The sequence below is a fragment of the Carassius auratus genome, chromosome 15 (assembly GCF_003368295.1).
Source record: "Carassius auratus strain Wakin chromosome 15, ASM336829v1, whole genome shotgun sequence".
Lineage (NCBI taxonomy): Eukaryota > Metazoa > Chordata > Actinopteri > Cypriniformes > Cyprinidae > Carassius > Carassius auratus.
The window spans coordinates 2,380,545-2,400,553 of NC_039257.1; the positions used below are offsets into that span (position 1 = coordinate 2,380,545).

Sequence of the window (20,009 nt, forward strand, 5' to 3'; positions counted from 1 at the left end):
CTTTCTTTTCTCCCCAGATGTAATCTATATATCTATATCGATCTATCTATCTATCTATCTATCTATCTATCTATCTATCTATATATATATATATATATATATATATATATATATATATATATATATATATATATATATATAACCACCTATATATATATATATATATATATATATATATATATATATATATATAGGTGGTTGAATAAAAATATTTGGACATTATTTATAAAAATTACCTCAAGTTAGCACCAGCAAGCCTGCTAGACATTTAGCATCAGCTACAATATTTACTTTCAGTACCGTTCTGAATAAACATTAATGTCTGTCTAACGTTACTCATCTAAAAAAAAAAGAAGCCTCAAATCCAAATATTCATTTATCACCAATTAACTGTTTGACAAACACTTCCTGCTTCGAGATCTGAATTTAAAAAAAAATATCAAACATGCTCCGAAGACCCAATCTTAATCAACCGAGTCGCGAACAGGCTCCGAAGTGCCGATCTGAATCAACGGAGTCGCGAACAGGCTCCGAAGTGCCGATCTGAATCAACCGAGTCGCGAAAAGGCTCCGAAGTCCCGATCTGAATCAACCGAGTCGCGAACAGGCTCCGAAGTCCCGATCTGAATCAACCGAGTCGCGAACATGCTCCGAAGTCCCGATCTGAATCAACCGAGTCGCGAAAAGGCTCCGAAGTCCCGATCTGAATCAACCGAGTCGCGAAAAGGCTCCGAAGTCCCGATCTGAATCAACCGAGTCGCGAACATGCTCCGAAGTCCCGATCTGAATCAACCGAGCCGCGAACAGGCTCCGAAGTCCCGATCTGAATCAACCGAGTCACGAACATGCTCCGAAGTGCCGATCTGAATCAACGGAGTCGCGAACAGGCTCCGAAGTCCCGATCTGAATCAACAGAGTCGCGAACAGGCTCCGAATTGCCGATCTGAAAACTTCGACCAAAGAATGTAAAAAATAATTATATTTCTCTAATAACTCTAACTCTACAACTCTATAAAAGACTCAGATCACGTATCTAAAAATAAATCGCTATAGTAAAAGAGAAATAATAAGAGGAGTGAAGTTTCCTACCGCTCTGATGTGTTTGGTCCTCAAGCGCCTCTGACGCTCCGTGGCGCGTCTCCGCCCCTCACACGTGCGTTTACAGCGCTAAATTAATCATCTTTGCTAATTATATTATACATTTACTTCATTGTCAGCTTCAGGTACTTCATTTATTATTGTTCATTGAACTGTTTGAAACAAAAAAAGGTTGTATTTCAGTAATAATTCTAAATTATCAAAATAAAATATATAAAATAAATAATAAAAAATATGATTTTCAGTTACAATAGTTAATCCTAAATTCCGACATTAATAACTTACTTTTAGCAACATCAGACGCACGCGCTCACAAGATCTCACGGTTCTTACTTCTGTAGACTCGCACTAAACGGTTCATTTGAATCAGTGAGTGGTCGACTCCAGAACAGCTGCAATCGGATCATTCTAATTCGTAAACGAATCGTTTGGTGCGATTCGCGATCCAATTTAAAGGTTTATTTTGAAAAGACTCAGTTCGTTCATGATGAATCAGACACCGCTTCTGCGTGTCGGAGCACGTGATATATTATAGGGAAGTACGATCTTATGCTTTGGAATGTAGTGAAGTAAAAGTAAAAGTTACTCAAAATAAAACTACTTCAGTAAAGTACAGATACTTGAAAAATGTACTTAAGTACAGTAACGAAGTAAAGCTACTCCGTTACTGTCCACCACTGGTAATTGCACACGTTCGACACTGAATTGGATGTGGTTTGGAGTGTTTGGATCACGATCATAAATATCACTGAGTGGATTGTACTGATTCATTACCGATCTCTTACCTCTCCCTCCTCTATAAATGGTGATGTGAACTCTGCCTGTGACTGTGAAGAAAAACATCTCAGAACATCCTCAGTGGCAGTGAGGATTGCGCCCTCCCCCTTCCCTTCGGACAGAAACCCGAATGTGAGTGCTGGCTTTAAATTGCACTTCGTGAAGTGAGTTTGCAGTGGCTAAAATTGATGTTTCCCCCCACAATATATGTTTGAAGTGGAATTGTCGTGTGTGTGTGTAAGCTACATTCCTTTTTGCCATGCACTCTCTATGTGTCATGAGGGCTGACTGTCAATAGTAAGAGTCCTGCAACACTGATCTGTTCCAACTGTCTGGATGTTGAGGAATTATCATCTGGGATGTGAATTAACCCCTCTGTTGTGCTAATAGGAGAAGAGATGCCCTGTTGAAATATTTACTATCTGCCTCAGAAAAGCTCTGTGCAACCTGTTGACTTCGAGTCTGCTGTATCCCTGCCATTCAACTGTATGGTGAGAAGTGTTCGCTCCTTCCAATGCATGTGAACTGTATACTTGCCTGAAATATCCTTTCTTTCTGTCTCAGAAGAAGCCCCATTCAGCCTGTTGACTTCGAGTCTGCTGTATCCCTGCTATTCATCTGTATTGTGAGAAGTGTTCGTTCCTTCCACACATGTGAACTATATACTTTGTCTGAAGCATCCATTCTGTCTGTTTCAGTAGAAACCCTGCACAGCCTGTTGACTTAGAGTTTGTTGCATCCTTGTGGCCCACCTGTGCTGAGAGAGGTGACTGTCCTTTGTCACGAACGTGAGATGGGCACGCTTTGTCTGGAATATCCACTCTGACGGTGTCAGGAGAAGCCACCTTACTGTAAGACCGTGCACCTGCCGTATACGTACTCGACTGATATCATTCACCTCAAATTCCGTACCTGTGGAAGAAGGAAGGAAGGCTGGAATTACATACTTACCGGAGGAGACTTACCGGACCCCTCACTTGCCAAACACATCCCCACCTCAAGGCTGTGTATCTGCCGTGTACGGACCTGACCGATATCCATCCGTCCCAAATTCTGCATCTGTGAAAAAGGGAAGGAAGTTTGGAAGTATTTGATTACCAGAGGAGACTTACCAGACTGCTGGCTTGCCGATCGTATTCCCACCTGTGAAATACCTACTTGACCACCCATCTGTCCATCTATTGCGGGGCCCGCACAGAGGAAGAGGGCGGGAGAGTCCCCGGTCGCTGCACTGTTCACCTTCAATCCCTGAGGGTAACAAAGAAGATTTTAGGTTAGGATTTCCAACTTGCTTTTACTTCAAAATAAAACTTGTTAAATTTATTCTGTCTCCGACTCTTCCCTCTGATACGCTCCTCGAGGTGGTCCTGGTTTAGGGGGGGGGGCGCAGTCCAGCTTGGCCCTCCTGACCTGTGACATTAGATATCGTAGATACAGGTCAGAGTATTTCACTTATACAGCTGCACATGTAATTTATGTTCCAAACCTGTATGTGTTTTATCTTATGTGATACACAAGGCAATATTTTGAAATATGTGTCAGTGGAGTCCAGTGTTCTTCGAAATACCTTATTTTGTGTTCTGCAGAAAAAAAAGTGACAATTAAGGTTAGAATTATTAGAATAGGACTAAACTACCCTAAAATCTGGGGAAGTCATGGCCTAGTGTTTAGAGAGTATGACTCCTAACCCTAAGGTTGTGGGTTCGAGTCTTGGGCCGACAATACCATGACTTGCTCCCTGCTCTGGGTGTGTGTTCATTGCTGTGTGTGTTCACTTCTAAGTGTGTGTGCACTTTGGATGGGTTAAATGCAGAGCATGAATTCTGAGTATGGGTCACCATACTTGGTTGTATGTCATGTCACTTTCACTTAATTTAAGGTGGAATTGAAATGTCATTGAGAATGCATGTTAAACTAATGTGTAATCGTTTAGTAAAGACCTAATTGTGAATAATTATTTCATTAAATTCCTGGTACATCAATACTAACATTTCCAGATCCCGCCACATTCTGTAAAATTCTGTTCAATTATTTGAAAAGTCATTAACGCCCTCTGCTGGTTATCATGAAAATATTCAGTCTAGTGATGTATTATTTTTGCATTATTGTAAGGGGTAGATTTGGGGTTGGGGTAAAGTGTAGACGTTAATAAAACACAATCTATTGGGTAGAAAATTCAATTTATTGTTAGCTTCCGGTTTTTACTGTATCTCTTCTAGATTAGCAGCTGTACCCCATTTATGAGTAACCCCAGAGTGCAGTCTGGACGATGGGGCGGGGCGACACTTCGAGGCGGAGCGGCCCATATTTGTTTTCCCCGCCTTTGACATTTTCCTCCGAGCCAGCAGGGGGCAGTTTGCGTTGAAACAAACAGAACGGTGGCAACTACAGCAGCAGAGTAATAACGCTATTCCGTTGATTGCTTGAGGTGAGTAAAAGTGGTTGTGTAAATATCTTATAATATGAAATGCGATGTTCAATCATTTATTTATCCATGGTACGTTCAATTTGAATAATTATTGTTAATAATTGTTATAAATTGCTCATTTTATTGTTCTTTGTGGATTGTAACAGTACACTCTGTACATGGCTTTAGTTCATAGGTTCGATTTTACAGAGGTATGGCATCACATTTGTCAAGTTATTTGAACAGACATGCATGATTTTTGTGTGTATAGTATTATTATTATTATTTTTCAGGATGACATGATCAGGAGGTGGTGGTGTTCTGTTCTCCTGGACAGCTTTACTCCGCAAATGTATGTAGCTGTTTGAATGTTGCTACATGAAACATTACTCTGTACTATATCTAGCAATACCTCTTGACATTTGTTCTTTTAGAGCTCAACCACTGAGGAGAACTTCACCATTCACCATGTCTTCAGGCAGAGTCCAGCAAAGCAGGTTATTACATTCATTAAGAACTAATAATTACATATGTGTGTACATGCAGAGGTATTTTAGTTATTACAGCTACATAGTTGTTCAGATGTGAAATTGGTATTATGTACAAGTACTATATTGGTCAATACTGTGGATTATTTAATATATAACTATCAGTTAACATCAGCATCAAGGACATTTAAAAACATTTCAGCTTAATTCATTTTCAGACAGCAGCGAGTGTTTAAAATAACTTCTGTTTGCGATCTAATGTGGATTTTGTTCACCATATAAGATAGAAATATTTATATTCAATGTAAAAGATCTTCATGTGGATCGTGCCTACAAATATATACAAATATCTCACTGGATTATTACAATTAATGGCAAAATGAATGTGTGGAAATGTAAACTAATATATCCTACTGACACACAACAGCAAAAGATATAAATAATTGGCTTAAAACAGTTTTTTTTTCAATGTGAAAATACTAACACTAATACTTCTGCACAGTACTGTATATATTAACATTTTATTAGTGTTATTATAAAAGAATGAGTATGCAGTTGTGACAACAATCTATAGAGTTTTTAATGAGAGTTTGTTTAAAGCAAGGTTGTCTGTATTCAGTGTTTATATAATGTTTAATAACTTTTATATACATATATAAATAAACCTATGTATGTTTTTGATTCAACAGCTTCCTCTGGTTTGCAGATGGTTTAGGGTTGTGCTCCGAAGTTTTTCGGAAAGCGGCACAGTTTGCCTGGCTAGAGAGTAAGATTTCCCCGTTTAATGCTCATTCTCCAATTGAATTTTGTAGTAGAAGGCTGTTAAACTTTTTTTGTATTATTATTATTATCTTTCATGTATTTTGTCTTTACACTATAAGTTGTGGCCAACTGGAAGAATTGTCCTCCTGTCTCCTGACCGGAACGAGTTCAGACGGATGTACAGCATCAGGGAACGCTTGCAGTGCAGAGCCCTTTTCAAGTTTAACCCACCAGGGTACAGGGAAGAGACCGGCGTGGTGATCTTCTGGGCTTTTGTTTACACAGGATTTTGTTCCAAGGACCGGTTTTTTTTTTTTTTTTTTTTTTGCGGCATGAAACACATTTGTGTCCTAAGTTCATTGAAGGGAAATAACTGGTTTTGATTATTAATTGATGTAATTTAAAGTTAAACTTTGCACTGTATAATGTTTTAATAAAAAAGCTATGGAAAACACGTGCATGACAACAGGTTTCAGTCATTTACATCAGTCTATCATTCTTTAAGGTTTCTCATATTTGATGATAACATGATTTGCTATGCATTGCTCATAATGGATTCTTAGTTTAGTTGTGACAGGATTGTGAGGATTAATGAGGTTTTCAGTAGTGCAGTTCAGAAAACAAATAACAGAAAGTAACAAGTGTTTTTGGGCAAGTTCTTTAGAACCTGTATAGTTCCTTCCTTGCAAAAAGTAACCATGGATTTATTGTAGTAAAAATATTTGTTGGCACATTAATTACTGTGAGCTGTAATTATAAAAACACCATAGTTTTACTATAGTTACTGTAGCAGAACCATAGTAAATTTTCGTAGGGGCCAAGGGAATGTTCAGAATATTATTGGTGACGTTCAGAGACTGGTGACAATTTGTTACACACACGACACACACACACACACACATATATATGTATGTATATATTATTTGAATATATAAATCAAGGTACTCCATGACTATCTACATAACCATACTTCGCATAATATTGCCGTGTCATTTTCAAACCAGCGAGTAATGCCGAGGTAGCGTCTACACTACAGCCATTGAGGGAGTAGACCATTTATTTTTATTCTGTTCGTCGTAATCCAAAACTCTTTGTATTTATACGGGATGTTATGGAAATGCAACAATAAATGCAAAAACACAACATGTATATTCACTTTTTAATTTATATTAAAAGTTTATTCATCTTAGTGTCTACTTCCGCATTCCAATCCTGCTAATAGCGTCATAATTCTCTATACCAATAAGCTGTAAAATCGTCACTCATCTGTACACCAATAAGCTCATCTTAATCATAAACCAATAACCGCTGAGCGCCCCATCGTCCAGACTGCACTCTGGGATACTTGCATTTACAGGAGCCATTTCCTCCAAATAACTGCGTCACGTTATCATTGCACAAAAAGTGAGTATCAAATGCATTTTTTGATACACAAAACTTGCGTGATGCGTATTTGTCAGATAAACGATTTGTAAGACGGTCTAAGCCTGTGTCTAAGCCTGTGTCGAATAAAATCAACGCGAAAGCAGATGAAGGTCGAATCACATTTCGACGTCGCAGGGTTCTATATTAATCTAACGCGCCTTAATATGATCACTAAAACGACGAACTATCTTCAATTATCGTTGTACTTCTTCGTTAGACTATTATTCTGACTCATTCAGCTTTAATGTTTTTTTTGGTTGTTGTTGTTTTTCTTGTTGCTGCGTCATATCCTAAAGTAACCTTTATCCTCATCCACCTGAAATTCAATCATCGAATATATCGAACATAGAATTTAACAAGATATAAAAATAGTACACTTGACTATACCCATCGTTTACAAAAAAAAAAAAAATAGTAGGCGTGATGAAAATGGATCGTACCAAAACGTAGTGGTGGTGGGGGGAAACGAGGAGTCCAAAACAGGAAATGGTAGAAACTACTTGTAAGCGTCTTTGCTCAAACCAGTTAATCATAAGAGAACTTGACTTGTTCAAGAACATATTTTAATAGTCTTAATCCATGCCTTTTGTCAGTGTAGTGTGTTCTGACTGAATTCGGTTTACTTAACAGCAACATTTCTAAATACATTCAGGATAATAAACATTCCACGTAAATTTCTAGCCTAATTACTGTGATGGTGTTTAATATAATCAGTGTTTCTGTTATTTCCAGTCAGAGTCAGGAAGATCAGACTAATCAGACACCACAGATCAGCTTCATAAGGACAGAATGAGTAAGGCACAAAAAAACAAAGATGAAGATTTTTCTCCAGGATCCAGGTACTCTCATTAAAGACAACATTACATCAGAAGTTAACATTTTTACTTAAACACTTTTTCTGGTTTTATAATGAAAGACACAAATTAGTTGAGGTCACCAAGCGCTCTTGTTTGCTCTATTACAGTTCAGTCCAGGAAGAGGGATCAGATTTTCAAGAGCCCAGCTGTGTGTCTATGAAGAGTGACTGGTCTATAGATCCTCCACCATACTTGAAGGATGGAGACAAACCACGTGTCAGGTACACAGTTGCTTATGGTTTTACCATGACCTCTTGTGGTCTCTCCCAGTCTCTTAATGGTTTTATAAAATAGCAGCAATGATAAACCCCACCAGCATTCATTAAATATTGGGAATTTTGGAAATTGGTTTAAATCTGTTGTGTTAAACAAAAACCTGATTTGAAATTGAACGTATTATCAAATTAGTAATTATCAAATTAGTAGTAACCAAACATGTGAATGAATGATTAATGTTGTGGGGATAATGTTTGTAACTTCCGGTTCTGTAGTTATGCATTCGAAGGTTCCTGCTCATGGATTCACATCATAAAGGATAAATATATGATAACTTAAAAAGTTAAATGTAACCTCTGTTCTGCTATAGGTCAGTTCAGCAGAAAAGGTCAGGCAGACAGTCCAGTTCTGTGTCTATGAAGAGTGACTGGTCTATAGATCCTCCACCATACTTGAAGGATGGAAACAAACCGCAGAGTGTCAGGTACACAGTTGCTTATGGTACTGACTAGTCTCTTAATGGTTTCATAGAATGGCAGTCAAAAAACCTCAATATTTGATTAATAGTTACATTTATTTACCATAACTATAAACAGGGGTGCACATAATTTCCAAGGGGTAATCGGTCTTACTTTTCCAATACAAATGAGAACAGTATTGGAAGAAAAAAAAAATGGATTAACTTTTTAAGACTTGTCTAACCAGTTTATGCAACCGGACCTTGGTCTGGTCCTCAAATTGAACATATGGCAATTTTCCACTGCATGGTACGACTCGGCTCAGCACGGTTTGCGTTTCCACTGCAGTTAAATACCGCTTTAAGTGGCAACCTCCTAAAAAATTATCATTCTGCGGCGCCACTTCAAGCTCTCGCTGTATCCACTTCTAGGCTATCAACTAGAGCAGTACCTCCCAATCCTGGTCCTGGAGAACCCCCAACACTCCACAATTTATATGTCTCAAACACACCTGATTCAACCCATCAGCTCATTAATGAAGACCTCAAATGTGTGTGTGCTAATCAGTGAACAGCAGGGTTTGTCACAGTATGGTTTGATTGGATCCTCAGCCTAGGTGGTACTGAAAAAGTACTAGGTACTGTACCCAGTGGAAACCCCCCCAAAAGTGAGCCGTACCGAACCATACAGAGTCATACCATGCAGTGGTAAATCACCAGTAGTGTGACCCATTAAAAATAACTATTAAATATAAATGATTAATAGTGATGTTATAATTATTTTTTTAATAAAATAATAAAGTGTGATAATAATACTATTACATTTTAAAATAAAAATGGAGTATTAAATAAAAATACAATTATTTTACATTAAACTTGTATGTAAAATGCTAATATTTACTTTATATATATTGACATTGACATCAAGTAAGTATAGCTTCAAAGTATCTGATTTATTTACTTTATGCTGTTTTAAGGCGATCCCAGCAATCCTCAGCTGTAACAGAACCCATCAGTAAGAAAATGAAATATGATGATTCTGTCAATCAACCACAAGACATCAGTGAAAGCGTGTATCCTGCTATCAGGTAAAATACAAGGTCTTGATGCTGCAAAGATTCATCATATAGTTTATAATCAATGAAATCATTTTTAATTGTAAGGTTTCCTTTAATTAGACTTCTGCAGTTTTGCATGTAATGTGGTTACATTTTAATTTTACAGTCATGATGAAGTCCTTAACACATTAAGATCCAAACTGAAGAAAAAGTTTAAGTGTCTTTATGAAGGAACAGCAAAGCAAGGAAACCTAAGACCTCTGAATGAGATCTACACAGAGCTGTACATCACAGAGAGTGAGAGTGGAGAGATCAGTAATGAACACGAGGTGAGACAGCTTGAGACACAATCCAGGAGAACAGCAACAGAGGACACAGCGATCAAATGCAGTGACATCTTTACACCTTTACCTGGACAAGACAAACCCATCAGAACTGTGCTGACAAAAGGAGTCGCTGGCATTGGAAAAACAGTCTCTGTGCAGAAGTTCATCCTGGACTGGGCTGAAGGACATCAGGACGTCCAGCTCATATTTCCACTTCCTTTCAGAGAACTCAATCTGATGAAGGACAGAACACTCAGTCTTTCGGATCTTCTTTATGACTTTTTCCCTGAAACAAAAGAAATAGAAATATCCAGTGATGAATATAAAGTGTTGTTCATCTTTGATGGTCTGGACGAGTGTCGTCTGTCTCTGGATTTTCAGAGCGATGTGAGGTTGTGTGATGTAAGTGAATCAGCATCAGTGGACGTGCTGCTGAAGAACCTCATTGTGGGGAATCTGCTTCCCTCTGCTCCCATCTGGATCACCTCCAGACCAGCAGCAGCTGATCTCATCCCCTCTGAGTGTGTCCATCGAGTGACAGAGGTACGAGGCTTCAGTGAGCCACAGAAGGAGGAATACTTCAGGAAGAGAATCAGAGATCAGAGTCTGGCTGATAGGATCATCTCACACCTGAAGTCATCAAGGAGCCTCTTCATCATGTGCCACATCCCAGTCTTCTGCTGGATTTCATCCACTGTTCTGGAGAAGATGTTGAGTCAAGCAAAGAGTGGAGAGATTCCCAAGACTCTTACTCAGATGTACACACACTTCCTGATGGCACAGATTAACATCAAAGACATGAAGTACAACGAGAAGAAGGACACAGACAAAGAGATGGTTTTCAAATTAGGAAAACTTGCATATGAGCAACTTGAAAAAGGCAATGTGATCTTCTATGAGGAAGACCTGAGAGAGTGTGGCATTGATGTGACAGAAGCATCAGTTTACTCAGGATTGTGCACTCAGATCTTCAGAGAGGAGTTTGGCTTGAATCAAGTGAAGGTCTTCTGCTTTGTTCATCTGAGCGTTCAGGAACATCTAGCAGCTCTATATGTGCACCTCTCCTGTACAAACAACAACATAAATGTGTTTGATGACATCACCAGTATGTCAAAGATTTCATTATCTGACCTGCATAATAAAGCTGTGGATAAGGCTCTACAGAGTAAGAATGGACATCTGGATCTTCTCCTGCGGTTTCTTCTGGGTCTGTCAGTGAAGTCTAATCAGGGTCTTCTACAAGGACTAATGAAACAGACAAGATGGAGCTCTGAGAGCAATGAGGAAACAGTTGAGTACATCAAGAAGAAGATCAGGATCAGTCGCTCTCTCAAAAAATCCATCAATCTGTTCCACTGTCTGAATGAGCTTCGTGATCATTCAATAGTGGAGGAAATACAACAATATCTGAACTCTGGAACATTAGCTGAAGCCAAACTCACCTCTGTGCAGTGGTCAGCTTTAGTGTTTGTCTTGTTGACATTAGAGCAAATGAGCGATGTGTTTGAGCTGAATAAATTTATTGGAAGAGAAAGTGCATCTGATAAAGACGTTCGGAAGCTGCTTCCTGTGATTAAAGAATCCAGATCAGCACAGTAAGTAACACTGAAAACATTTTACTTAAAGTGTGTTGTAGGATCTGTGAACCTATGTTAGTACTGACCCAAGTTTCCAGTGACTTTGCTTGTAAGCCTTTCTTCTAGATTTGATAACATATTTTGATATATGCCATGAGACTGTTCTTTAACATATAAAAGCAAAAATGAAAACAGCCATGAATATCATTAGTATTAAATGCAATTGTTTATTATTACTCAACTTGTTTCACCCCTTATGAGTTTGCCTCTCTGAAGATGTAATTTGCTAAAGTAAAAAAAAAAAAACTGAGTGAAAAAGCATAATATGACTCATTAAGTATTTTTTTTTAGTTGTTGTTGTTTTATTGTTACTGTGTTGAATTTACTGTACCTAAATGTTCAATCTCTCTACAGTTTGGGTGGCTGTAATATCACAGCTAAAGGTTGTGCTGCTCTGGCTTCAGTTCTGAGATCAAACCCCTCAAACCTGAGAGAACTGGATCTGTCTGGGAATAAAATACTAGATTTGGGCATGAAGCATCTATCTGATGGACTTAAGGATTCTCACTGTAAACTGGAGAGACTAAAGTAAGATCATCTCTTTAAATGCTTTCTATTTCTGTGTGAGATAAGACATTGTGCATTGATTGATCAAAAGTGACAGTAAATACATGTGTAATGTAGAGTTCATTTTATTCATCAAAGAATCCTGAAAAATAATTTCAGCACCGTTTTCAGCATTTATAATAATCAAAAATGTTTCTCAATCAGCAAATCAGCATATTAGAATTAGAGATGTTCCGATACCCTTTTTCTCTTCCCGATACCGATTCCGATACCTGGGCTCAGGGTATCGGCCGATACCGAGTACTGATCCGATACCTGGGTGTGTATCTGTATATACAGCTGTATATACTACTAGCCCTGTGTAAATTGCTATAATTCTTTTTATGGTGTGCTTCAGACAGATCCCTCAATAAAACATGAACAAATACATGGTGAACTACTGTATTTATTACAGTATTTTTATTATCTAACATGAATTTGACAGTATTATTTATTTTCATATGCAAAAAAGAACTTCAAATGCAGCCAAAAATCTAACACCGCAAACTAAAAAAGGTATTTAAGTTTTACAATATAACTGTATAAAAAAACTGCAACAAATAAGTCTAGGAATATAAAAAAAGATCTATTAATCAGATAATCTCTTTACAACAAAACAAGTAAAAAACAAGCAACCATCTAGGCATAATTATTATTATTATAGAGACGTATTATTATTACTGTAGGCTACAACAGTAGCTTTATATATTGTCAATTTACTCATGTAAACCAAACATTTATTTTAATGGGCTGCCATGAAGATCTTTGAGTGTCTGTGTTTATGATATGACAGTATTCTCAAATGAAACGGTAAATTCTCATGAAGTGACGGTTTATGCGTTCGTGTCCTCATGACACACAGCAGAGACTACAAAACAGCGAGCTCTCGCGCATCTGTGCCAGTCACCCACAGAGATGTAGATTTTGCGGGAGTAATATTTAAATAGTATTTTGCAGTTTAATATTCACAGACACTAGTATATATTCGGCTACTGTCTGGAGCCCTGCGCTTTGACTTACACGGAAGCGACTGAACGCAGCTGCCGGTACTGAATATACTTGAGAGTCTGTAACTACCGGTACTACAGAGACATACTGCTAACCACTGATCTATAATATAGAAGCGGCTTCACTGTCTTTTGGCAGTTTAGAATGTGATGAGTGATCCAGTCATATATAGATCAGGGCTGCTAACGCGTTTTCATTTCTTCTTCGCTGCTCTAAACAGGGGTTGCTTGTGGCAACACAGCACAACTTCCTGTGTTTTCAATGCATTTTGAGCAGCGAAGAAGAACCGTGCAGCAGTTAGGCAAAGCTTGCGGTCATAACTAGGTATTTTTTAAGAAAATGGTATCGGATCGGTATATGGGTTCATGTACTCGCCGATGCCGATGCCAGAATTTGTTGTGGTATCGGAGATATTTCCGATACTAGTATCGGAATCGGAACAACTCTAATTAGAATGAGTTCTGAAGGATGATGTGACACTAAATTTTCAGCATCATTACTTTATTCAACTTTAAACACAATAAATTCGATTTTAACATTTTACAACAGGAAACAGTTATTTTAAATTGTAATAATATACAAAATATATATAGAATTTTTTCTTCTTTCAAAAATGTAGGTAGCTTTGTGATAATAAAGTGCCAAAAGTGCCAAAGATTGATCTTGAGACAAAATGTTTGAGAGTGAGAATTGTCCTTGTTCTCTACAGGTTGAGAGATTGTGGGGTCACAGGTGAAGGTTGTGCTGCTCTGGCTTCAGCTCTGAAATCAAACCCTGAACACCTGAGAGAACTAGATCTGTCTGAGAATAAACTAAGATCTTCTGAAGTGCAGTCACTTTCTGATCTAAAAGATGATCCAGATTATAAACTGTCAGAACTGTACTATTGTGAGTATATTTTTATTATAAGCTTTTAAATGGATTCACAGGCCTTGTATGTGTAAGTGGAGAATACAAAAGATCAGATTTACACGAATATCTTTGAATATAATATGAATATACTAATATGTCTGGCTGTGTTTTTTCTGGCTGTGTATCTGCTGATGTGATGTGACAGCAGTAATCTCTCATACTGTCTGTGTGTTTTACTTTAGGACTGAGTATATAGACATCAATCCTGTTTCCTCAGGATCAGCTGATGTTGAACAAGGACCTGATACAGAGACGTCACAATCAGCAGAGACTGAAATAATTATCAATCTAGCACCTGTGTATTTTACTTTATATTTCTCATGGATTGATGTAAGACCATTACATTACCAGCCGGCTGGTTTTGAAATAGCATACTATTCCTTCTATTTCTGCTAAATAAAGATAATATTGCAGAAATAGTACAAGTAATTTTATGATACTGTAGATAGATGCCATTTCTTTTGTAAGTCTTGTTTGTTCTCTGTTTTGGGGTTAGAGTTAGAGAAGTTAAGATGCTTTTCTTTTTATGTATTTAATTTCTTTTAAGTAATTTAGCGGGTTTTAGTTTAGCTATTTTAGCCTGGTCCATTGCTGAAGTCAATCAGTATATTTAGGGGCCAAGCACCGAAGGTGCGTAGGCACCTATTGTAATCGTTGGCGTTATTATTATTAGGGGCTAAGCTCCAAAGGTGCGTAGGCACCTATTGTAATTGTTCCCATTCCTATTATTAGGGGCCAAGCACCGAAAGGTGCGTAGGCACCTATTGTAATCGTTGGCGTTATTATTATTAGGGGCCAAGCTCCAAAGGTGCGTAGGCACCTATTGTATCTGTTAGGATTCTTATTATTATTCTGGTCCTTTTTCCGCCACAAGTCTACAGCAGCCAATGAACCACTTACGGGAAAGTTGTGCAATTTGGCACACTCATAGAGGACGTTATCAACATTAACTACAGCACGGTTAGAGACTCTGACTCCAACTCTCTAGCGCCACCACTTGTCCAAAGATTAAATGTTTCTATAATAATACGTTTTGAACCATAAGCCACAAAAGTACAATTATTTTTCCTCTGAATCCTTGGCTCATGCCAAGCCGAATGAACACCAAAATTCAATTTTTTTTGCTATTTAAAATTTTTTCGAACTCGTCCTAGACGGTTAGTCCGATTGCCACGAAAACTGGCTCAGATCATCTTCAGACTATGCTGTCAAAAAGTTATGGAATTCAAGTTGATTCGTCTAACCGTTCTCGAATGACACGTGAACAAATTTGACGAAAAGCACGCAAAAATGCATGTGAGGCTATATCACGGCAATGGTTTGGTATATTGAGACCAAACGTGGTGTGTGTTATAATAACCATTATTTGAGACTACCGGAGATATGAAAAATGCATATTTTGGCTTATAACTTTTGAACGGTTTGGCCAAAAATCACACAACTGGTCTCTTTAGATTCAGTCTGTCATGTCGAGTCAAATGATATCCAATTTTCCTGTGTCGGCCATTTTAGGCGTCGGCCCTTTTGAATTATGTTTTAAAAATGCTGTATTTTTTGAACGCAGCATCATATCGTTACGAAAATAATTACAAAAATATTCGGCTCTATGCCCTAAAGGTACTCAAAAAATTTGGTGGCAGCGCCACCTTGTGATCAAGAGTTATAATAAAATATCACTAAAATGCTAATAACATTTGAAAAAATTAGATTATTGAAATGAAAATAGTCTCCCTACATTCTTTGGGTCATGCCGACAGCATCGATACCAATTAGGCGAAAATTGGCCATACTTCCTGTCCGCCATTTTGATTAATGTTGAAAACCTACTTTTTCAAACTCCTTCTAGACCGTTAGTCCAATTTTCACCAAATTTGACATGGATCATCTTCAGACCATGCTGACAAAAAGTTATGGATTTTGTGTTGATATACAAAACGGTTTTAATTTAGCGCATCAAGAAATTTGCATTTGAGGCTGTATTTCTGCAAAGCTTTGAAAAAAAAAAAATCTTAATTTCACCAATTATCTCAATTAAATTCAGAGTTATAGATATTTATATGAAAAAACACGTAAAAAATGACTGACTCTTGACTTTGATTGAATTTTACTACCCCTTACTATCAATATTTTCGCATTTGGGCATTGGCGTATAGCTCTCTACCTATTTTTCTGAACTTCTGACAGTGGTTTCGTCTCGATCGGACAAGCGGTTTCAAAGATATAGCCAAATAGTTTTTAACCTGTTAGCCAGCACCCCCCATTATGGAACTCACATATGAAAGTGCTCTACCTAACTTATAATTGTAGCAGTTTTCTACTTCAGTGTGTTACAAACATAATTTTGGTGTCTTTGAAAGAAGACACTTTGGGCTTTACTTTTTATCAACCAGATTTGATAATGCTCAAAAATATTAAAAGTTATAGACACTGAAGTGCCTTGAAATGGCACTTCTAATGTGATCTAAAAATACATGAAATGAGTCCTGAAGCAATCTAGAAAAGTAATGAGATGGAAGCCACATGTCTCATGAGTTTCTATTTCAAATCTGAATAAAATATCATGTAAAATGAATATGTCTACACCCCCCACCCCCCAAATATAAGAAAATATATTTCCCAATAGTATTGAAGGCTTCTACAAACTATTTAGTCAGTAAACATACCACTGCATAGTTTTTTAAATTATAAAACATTAGACAGAAACTTAGATATAGATCATATAAGTTATTTATTTTATCACTAAAAAAATACAATAAGAATAATTTGAGTAAGAAAAATAAGAATAAGAAAAAAAAAGATCTAACTTTGTTTGGGAATTACAGAAAATCCTGAGATTGTTAGAAATGCAGTATTTACAATGAATTACGATGCAAATAAGTGCTGATGGACCGCCTCCATCAGCTGAGAGGTGCGTCAGAGTGCATCACGAGGGAGCGCCAAATTCAAATAAACTATCTTTCACCTATCTTTCATTTATTCTTTTTTCCGGTCGATCGCCTCATTCTGTTTGTGACACTGTACGCTGCAAAACCCTGCTGTGTTTTTACTACCAAGATGCAGTTTCCGACCATGAGTTATTTCATAACGGACACAAACAGTTCTGTCGCTGAAGAACTGAAACGTAAACAAAGGAATTATGATCCATATTACATCGTTATTGCTTTGTTGGACTAAACGCGCTTCATGAGATGTCGTTCACTGGACCCTTACCTTTTCTAACTAAACCGGGATTTACAGCTGTGGATGTGTTTATGACTCGTTATTACGATGGATCTTTTTTGTACAGCATTTCTAATGTTCATGTTTTTATGTGTTCTGCTTACACAAATGTAGCAAATACAGTCTTTATAAGCTTTCCATTGAAAAACAGCACTCTGTCGTCGATGCTTGAGGCTTAGATCTTTATAATGATACATAGATTGTCAAGATTAAATTTGTCCTGTTTCATTTAATCTATTCATAAACACTGACACGTGCGAGTTGAGTGGCTTTGAGGACAGGGGCGTCGGAATGCAGGCTAAGTCACGACGCTACACAAACCGTAAGGCGAAACCTAGCATGTTTGGTTTCGTAGGACTCGGTAAGGTTTCTCAAGTAGAATTAGAAGATTTGTGTGAAAATAAGTCAACCACACCCAAAGTTATAAGCATTTTAAAAAAGAAATTCACCACTAGATGGCGCTGTTTCGAAACTTCTCACGCTCTTTCAGGACATTTTCCTGATGATCCATACCATGTTTCGTAACAATCCGTTGATGCGTTCTTAAAATACAGCATTTTAGCACAAAATTGCCGACAGTCAAAATGGCCAAAATGGTAAAATTGGATATCGATAATACATACGATAAATTGCTGCAGAAATACAGCCTTACGACTGTTTTTGCAAGCTCTACGTAAAATTGGTTCGAGCGTTTATTGAAAACAGGTTGACGAATCAATTCGAATTCCATAACTTTTGGTCAGCAATGTCTGAAGATCTCTAGGACGAGTTCGAAAAAGTTTTTTTTAATTCAAAATGGCGGCCATAAATGACTTCATAGGGTGCAATCAAATCTTCATGAGCTCAGGAATCAGGGGAAATAATAATTTTGTTGATTGGCCTTACTGTTAAAAAGTTATTAACAAAATAAAAGTGGAATTTTGGACAGTTGGTGGCGCTAGAGGGAATGACTTAGACACACCAAAATTGGTGTACTTAATGTTGGCATTGTCCTCTATCAGAATGTCAAACCAATACAACTTTCCCGCAATCGGTTATATGGGCTGCCACAGACTCCTAGTGGAAGAAGGAAGAATAATAATACATTTAGATAACAATTACGGGGCCAAGCACTCCACCGGCAAATTGAGGAGCTAAGCATGGCATGTAGAATCACACAAAGTCCAAAAATTAGCAATTAAACCAATTTTAGGATGATTGTTATTGAAATGGCTGAAAAATCATAAATACAACCACTAGTAATAAGATGGCCTATCACTTTTGACCAACAGGTGGTGATGTAATAAAATCATTTTAGTGTGTTCTGTGTGAAATGACAATAGGTTTAGTGTCAATATGCTAAAGCAGGGCAGAGATACAGCCTATTGTCTATTGACACAAAATCCATAACATGTTGTCAGCACAGTCTGAAGGTCATTTGATTCAAATTTGGTGAAAATCGGACCTAAGGTTGAGTAGTTCGAAAAAGTAGGTTTTCATCATAAATCAAAATGTCGGACCAGAAATTCAGCTTAATCTGGCATATTTGGTATCTTATATACTTTTAGACCAGTTTCATTCCAATAGGCTGATGCATTAAGTTATTAGCATTTTTAAAAGTGTAATTTTGACAAAATGTAAACAAAAGTGTAATTATTCATGGTTAATGAAGGGTTTATTACTCTTGACCAATAGGTGGCGCTGTTATCAAATTTATGTGGTCTGGTCAGTGTGAGGTGACGATGACACATACAAAGTTAGGTGCAAATATGTCATATGTATGGGCTCACTCCGAGGACACATAAAAAAAACGGTGGGACTGTGCCTCTTGGTGGGGCTATAATAGAACAAAACATGAAATTCCCGTTCACTTCAATACAGTTTTGTGAAATAAAATGCTATACTAAACAAATGCATTGGTGCAATATTACGAATCTAGGTATAATCTAGGTATTCCAACATTTAGTAATATGTTGTTAAAATCGAAAGTTGCAGCAGTGTTATTTAATGAGCTAACATGAACTAAGACTTGTATTTTTTAAAAAGTTCTTCTTTAGCAAATGTAGCTATTGCTTATTATTTAGCTGTGCATTTACTGAATGAGTACTATGCGATGTCCGAACTGATTACACTACATTTTATGTATTGCACATTGATAGGTAAAAATTGATAGCCTGAATGCACTGTAAGACACTTTGGATAAAAGTGTCTGCTAAATGCATAAATTTAAAATTTTAATTTAAATCATTTTCTATTTTTAAACAGTGTTAAATTCTCTTTAAGACATTTTCAAAGTTCTTAAATTGCTTGTTTTATTGTTGTGATTATTTTTCTTCATGATTTTTTTACTTTGGTTTTTACTTTCTTGCTTATGTAAAGCACTTTGAATTACCATTGTGTATGAATTGAGCTATATAAATAAACTTGCCTTGCCTTGAATGTTATATGCATTAATGTTAATGTTAGGGGGAAGTCGTGGCCTAATGGTTAGAGAGTAGGACTCACAATCGAAAGGTTGTGAGTTCGGGTCTGGGGCTGGCAGGAATTGTAGGTGGGGGCAGTGCATGTACAGTTCTTATTTTTGTTATAAGAAAAAAGTTATTTAACCTGTTATACTGTATTACGACCACTTTTTCGAAACTAAATTTCCATACCTTGATAATACCGTATACCATGATAAAAGCATTATAAATTAAATCACAGCAGGAACATATCCGGCACCGGATACCGTCATATCCCTAACCTCACTGTAAAATGCACCTATTTATATTGAGATTGTACAGTCACTTATAATGTATATAATGCATATTAATATTAATAGTTAATGCAAAGGAAAG

General features: G+C 37.2%; 1 protein-coding gene across 1 annotated transcript; it reads left to right on the forward strand.

Moving 5' to 3' along the window:
- Positions 1 to 6,856: 6,856 nt before the first annotated feature.
- On the forward strand, positions 6,857 to 14,658 carry LOC113114733 (NLR family CARD domain-containing protein 3-like). Its single transcript, XM_026281674.1, has 9 exons — positions 6,857 to 6,936; positions 7,690 to 7,796; positions 7,922 to 8,035; positions 8,401 to 8,514; positions 9,465 to 9,575; positions 9,712 to 11,466; positions 11,863 to 12,036; positions 13,772 to 13,950; positions 14,157 to 14,658. Coding segments are annotated over exons 2-9 (2,499 nt in total). The 5' UTR covers positions 6,857 to 6,936; positions 7,690 to 7,746; the 3' UTR covers positions 14,159 to 14,658.
- Positions 14,659 to 20,009: the final 5,351 nt, after the last annotated feature.

Excerpts from the sequence above, each read along its gene's own strand:
- LOC113114733 (XM_026281674.1), top strand. The coding sequence starts at position 7,747 with ATGAGTAAGGCACAAAAAAACAAAGATGAAGATTTTTCTCCAGGATCC. Across the intron at positions 8,515-9,464 it reads AACAAACCGCAGAGTGTCAG|GCGATCCCAGCAATCCTCAG; the intron begins GTACACAGTTGC and ends TGCTGTTTTAAG. Across the intron at positions 11,467-11,862 it reads AAAGAATCCAGATCAGCACA|TTTGGGTGGCTGTAATATCA; the intron begins GTAAGTAACACT and ends ATCTCTCTACAG.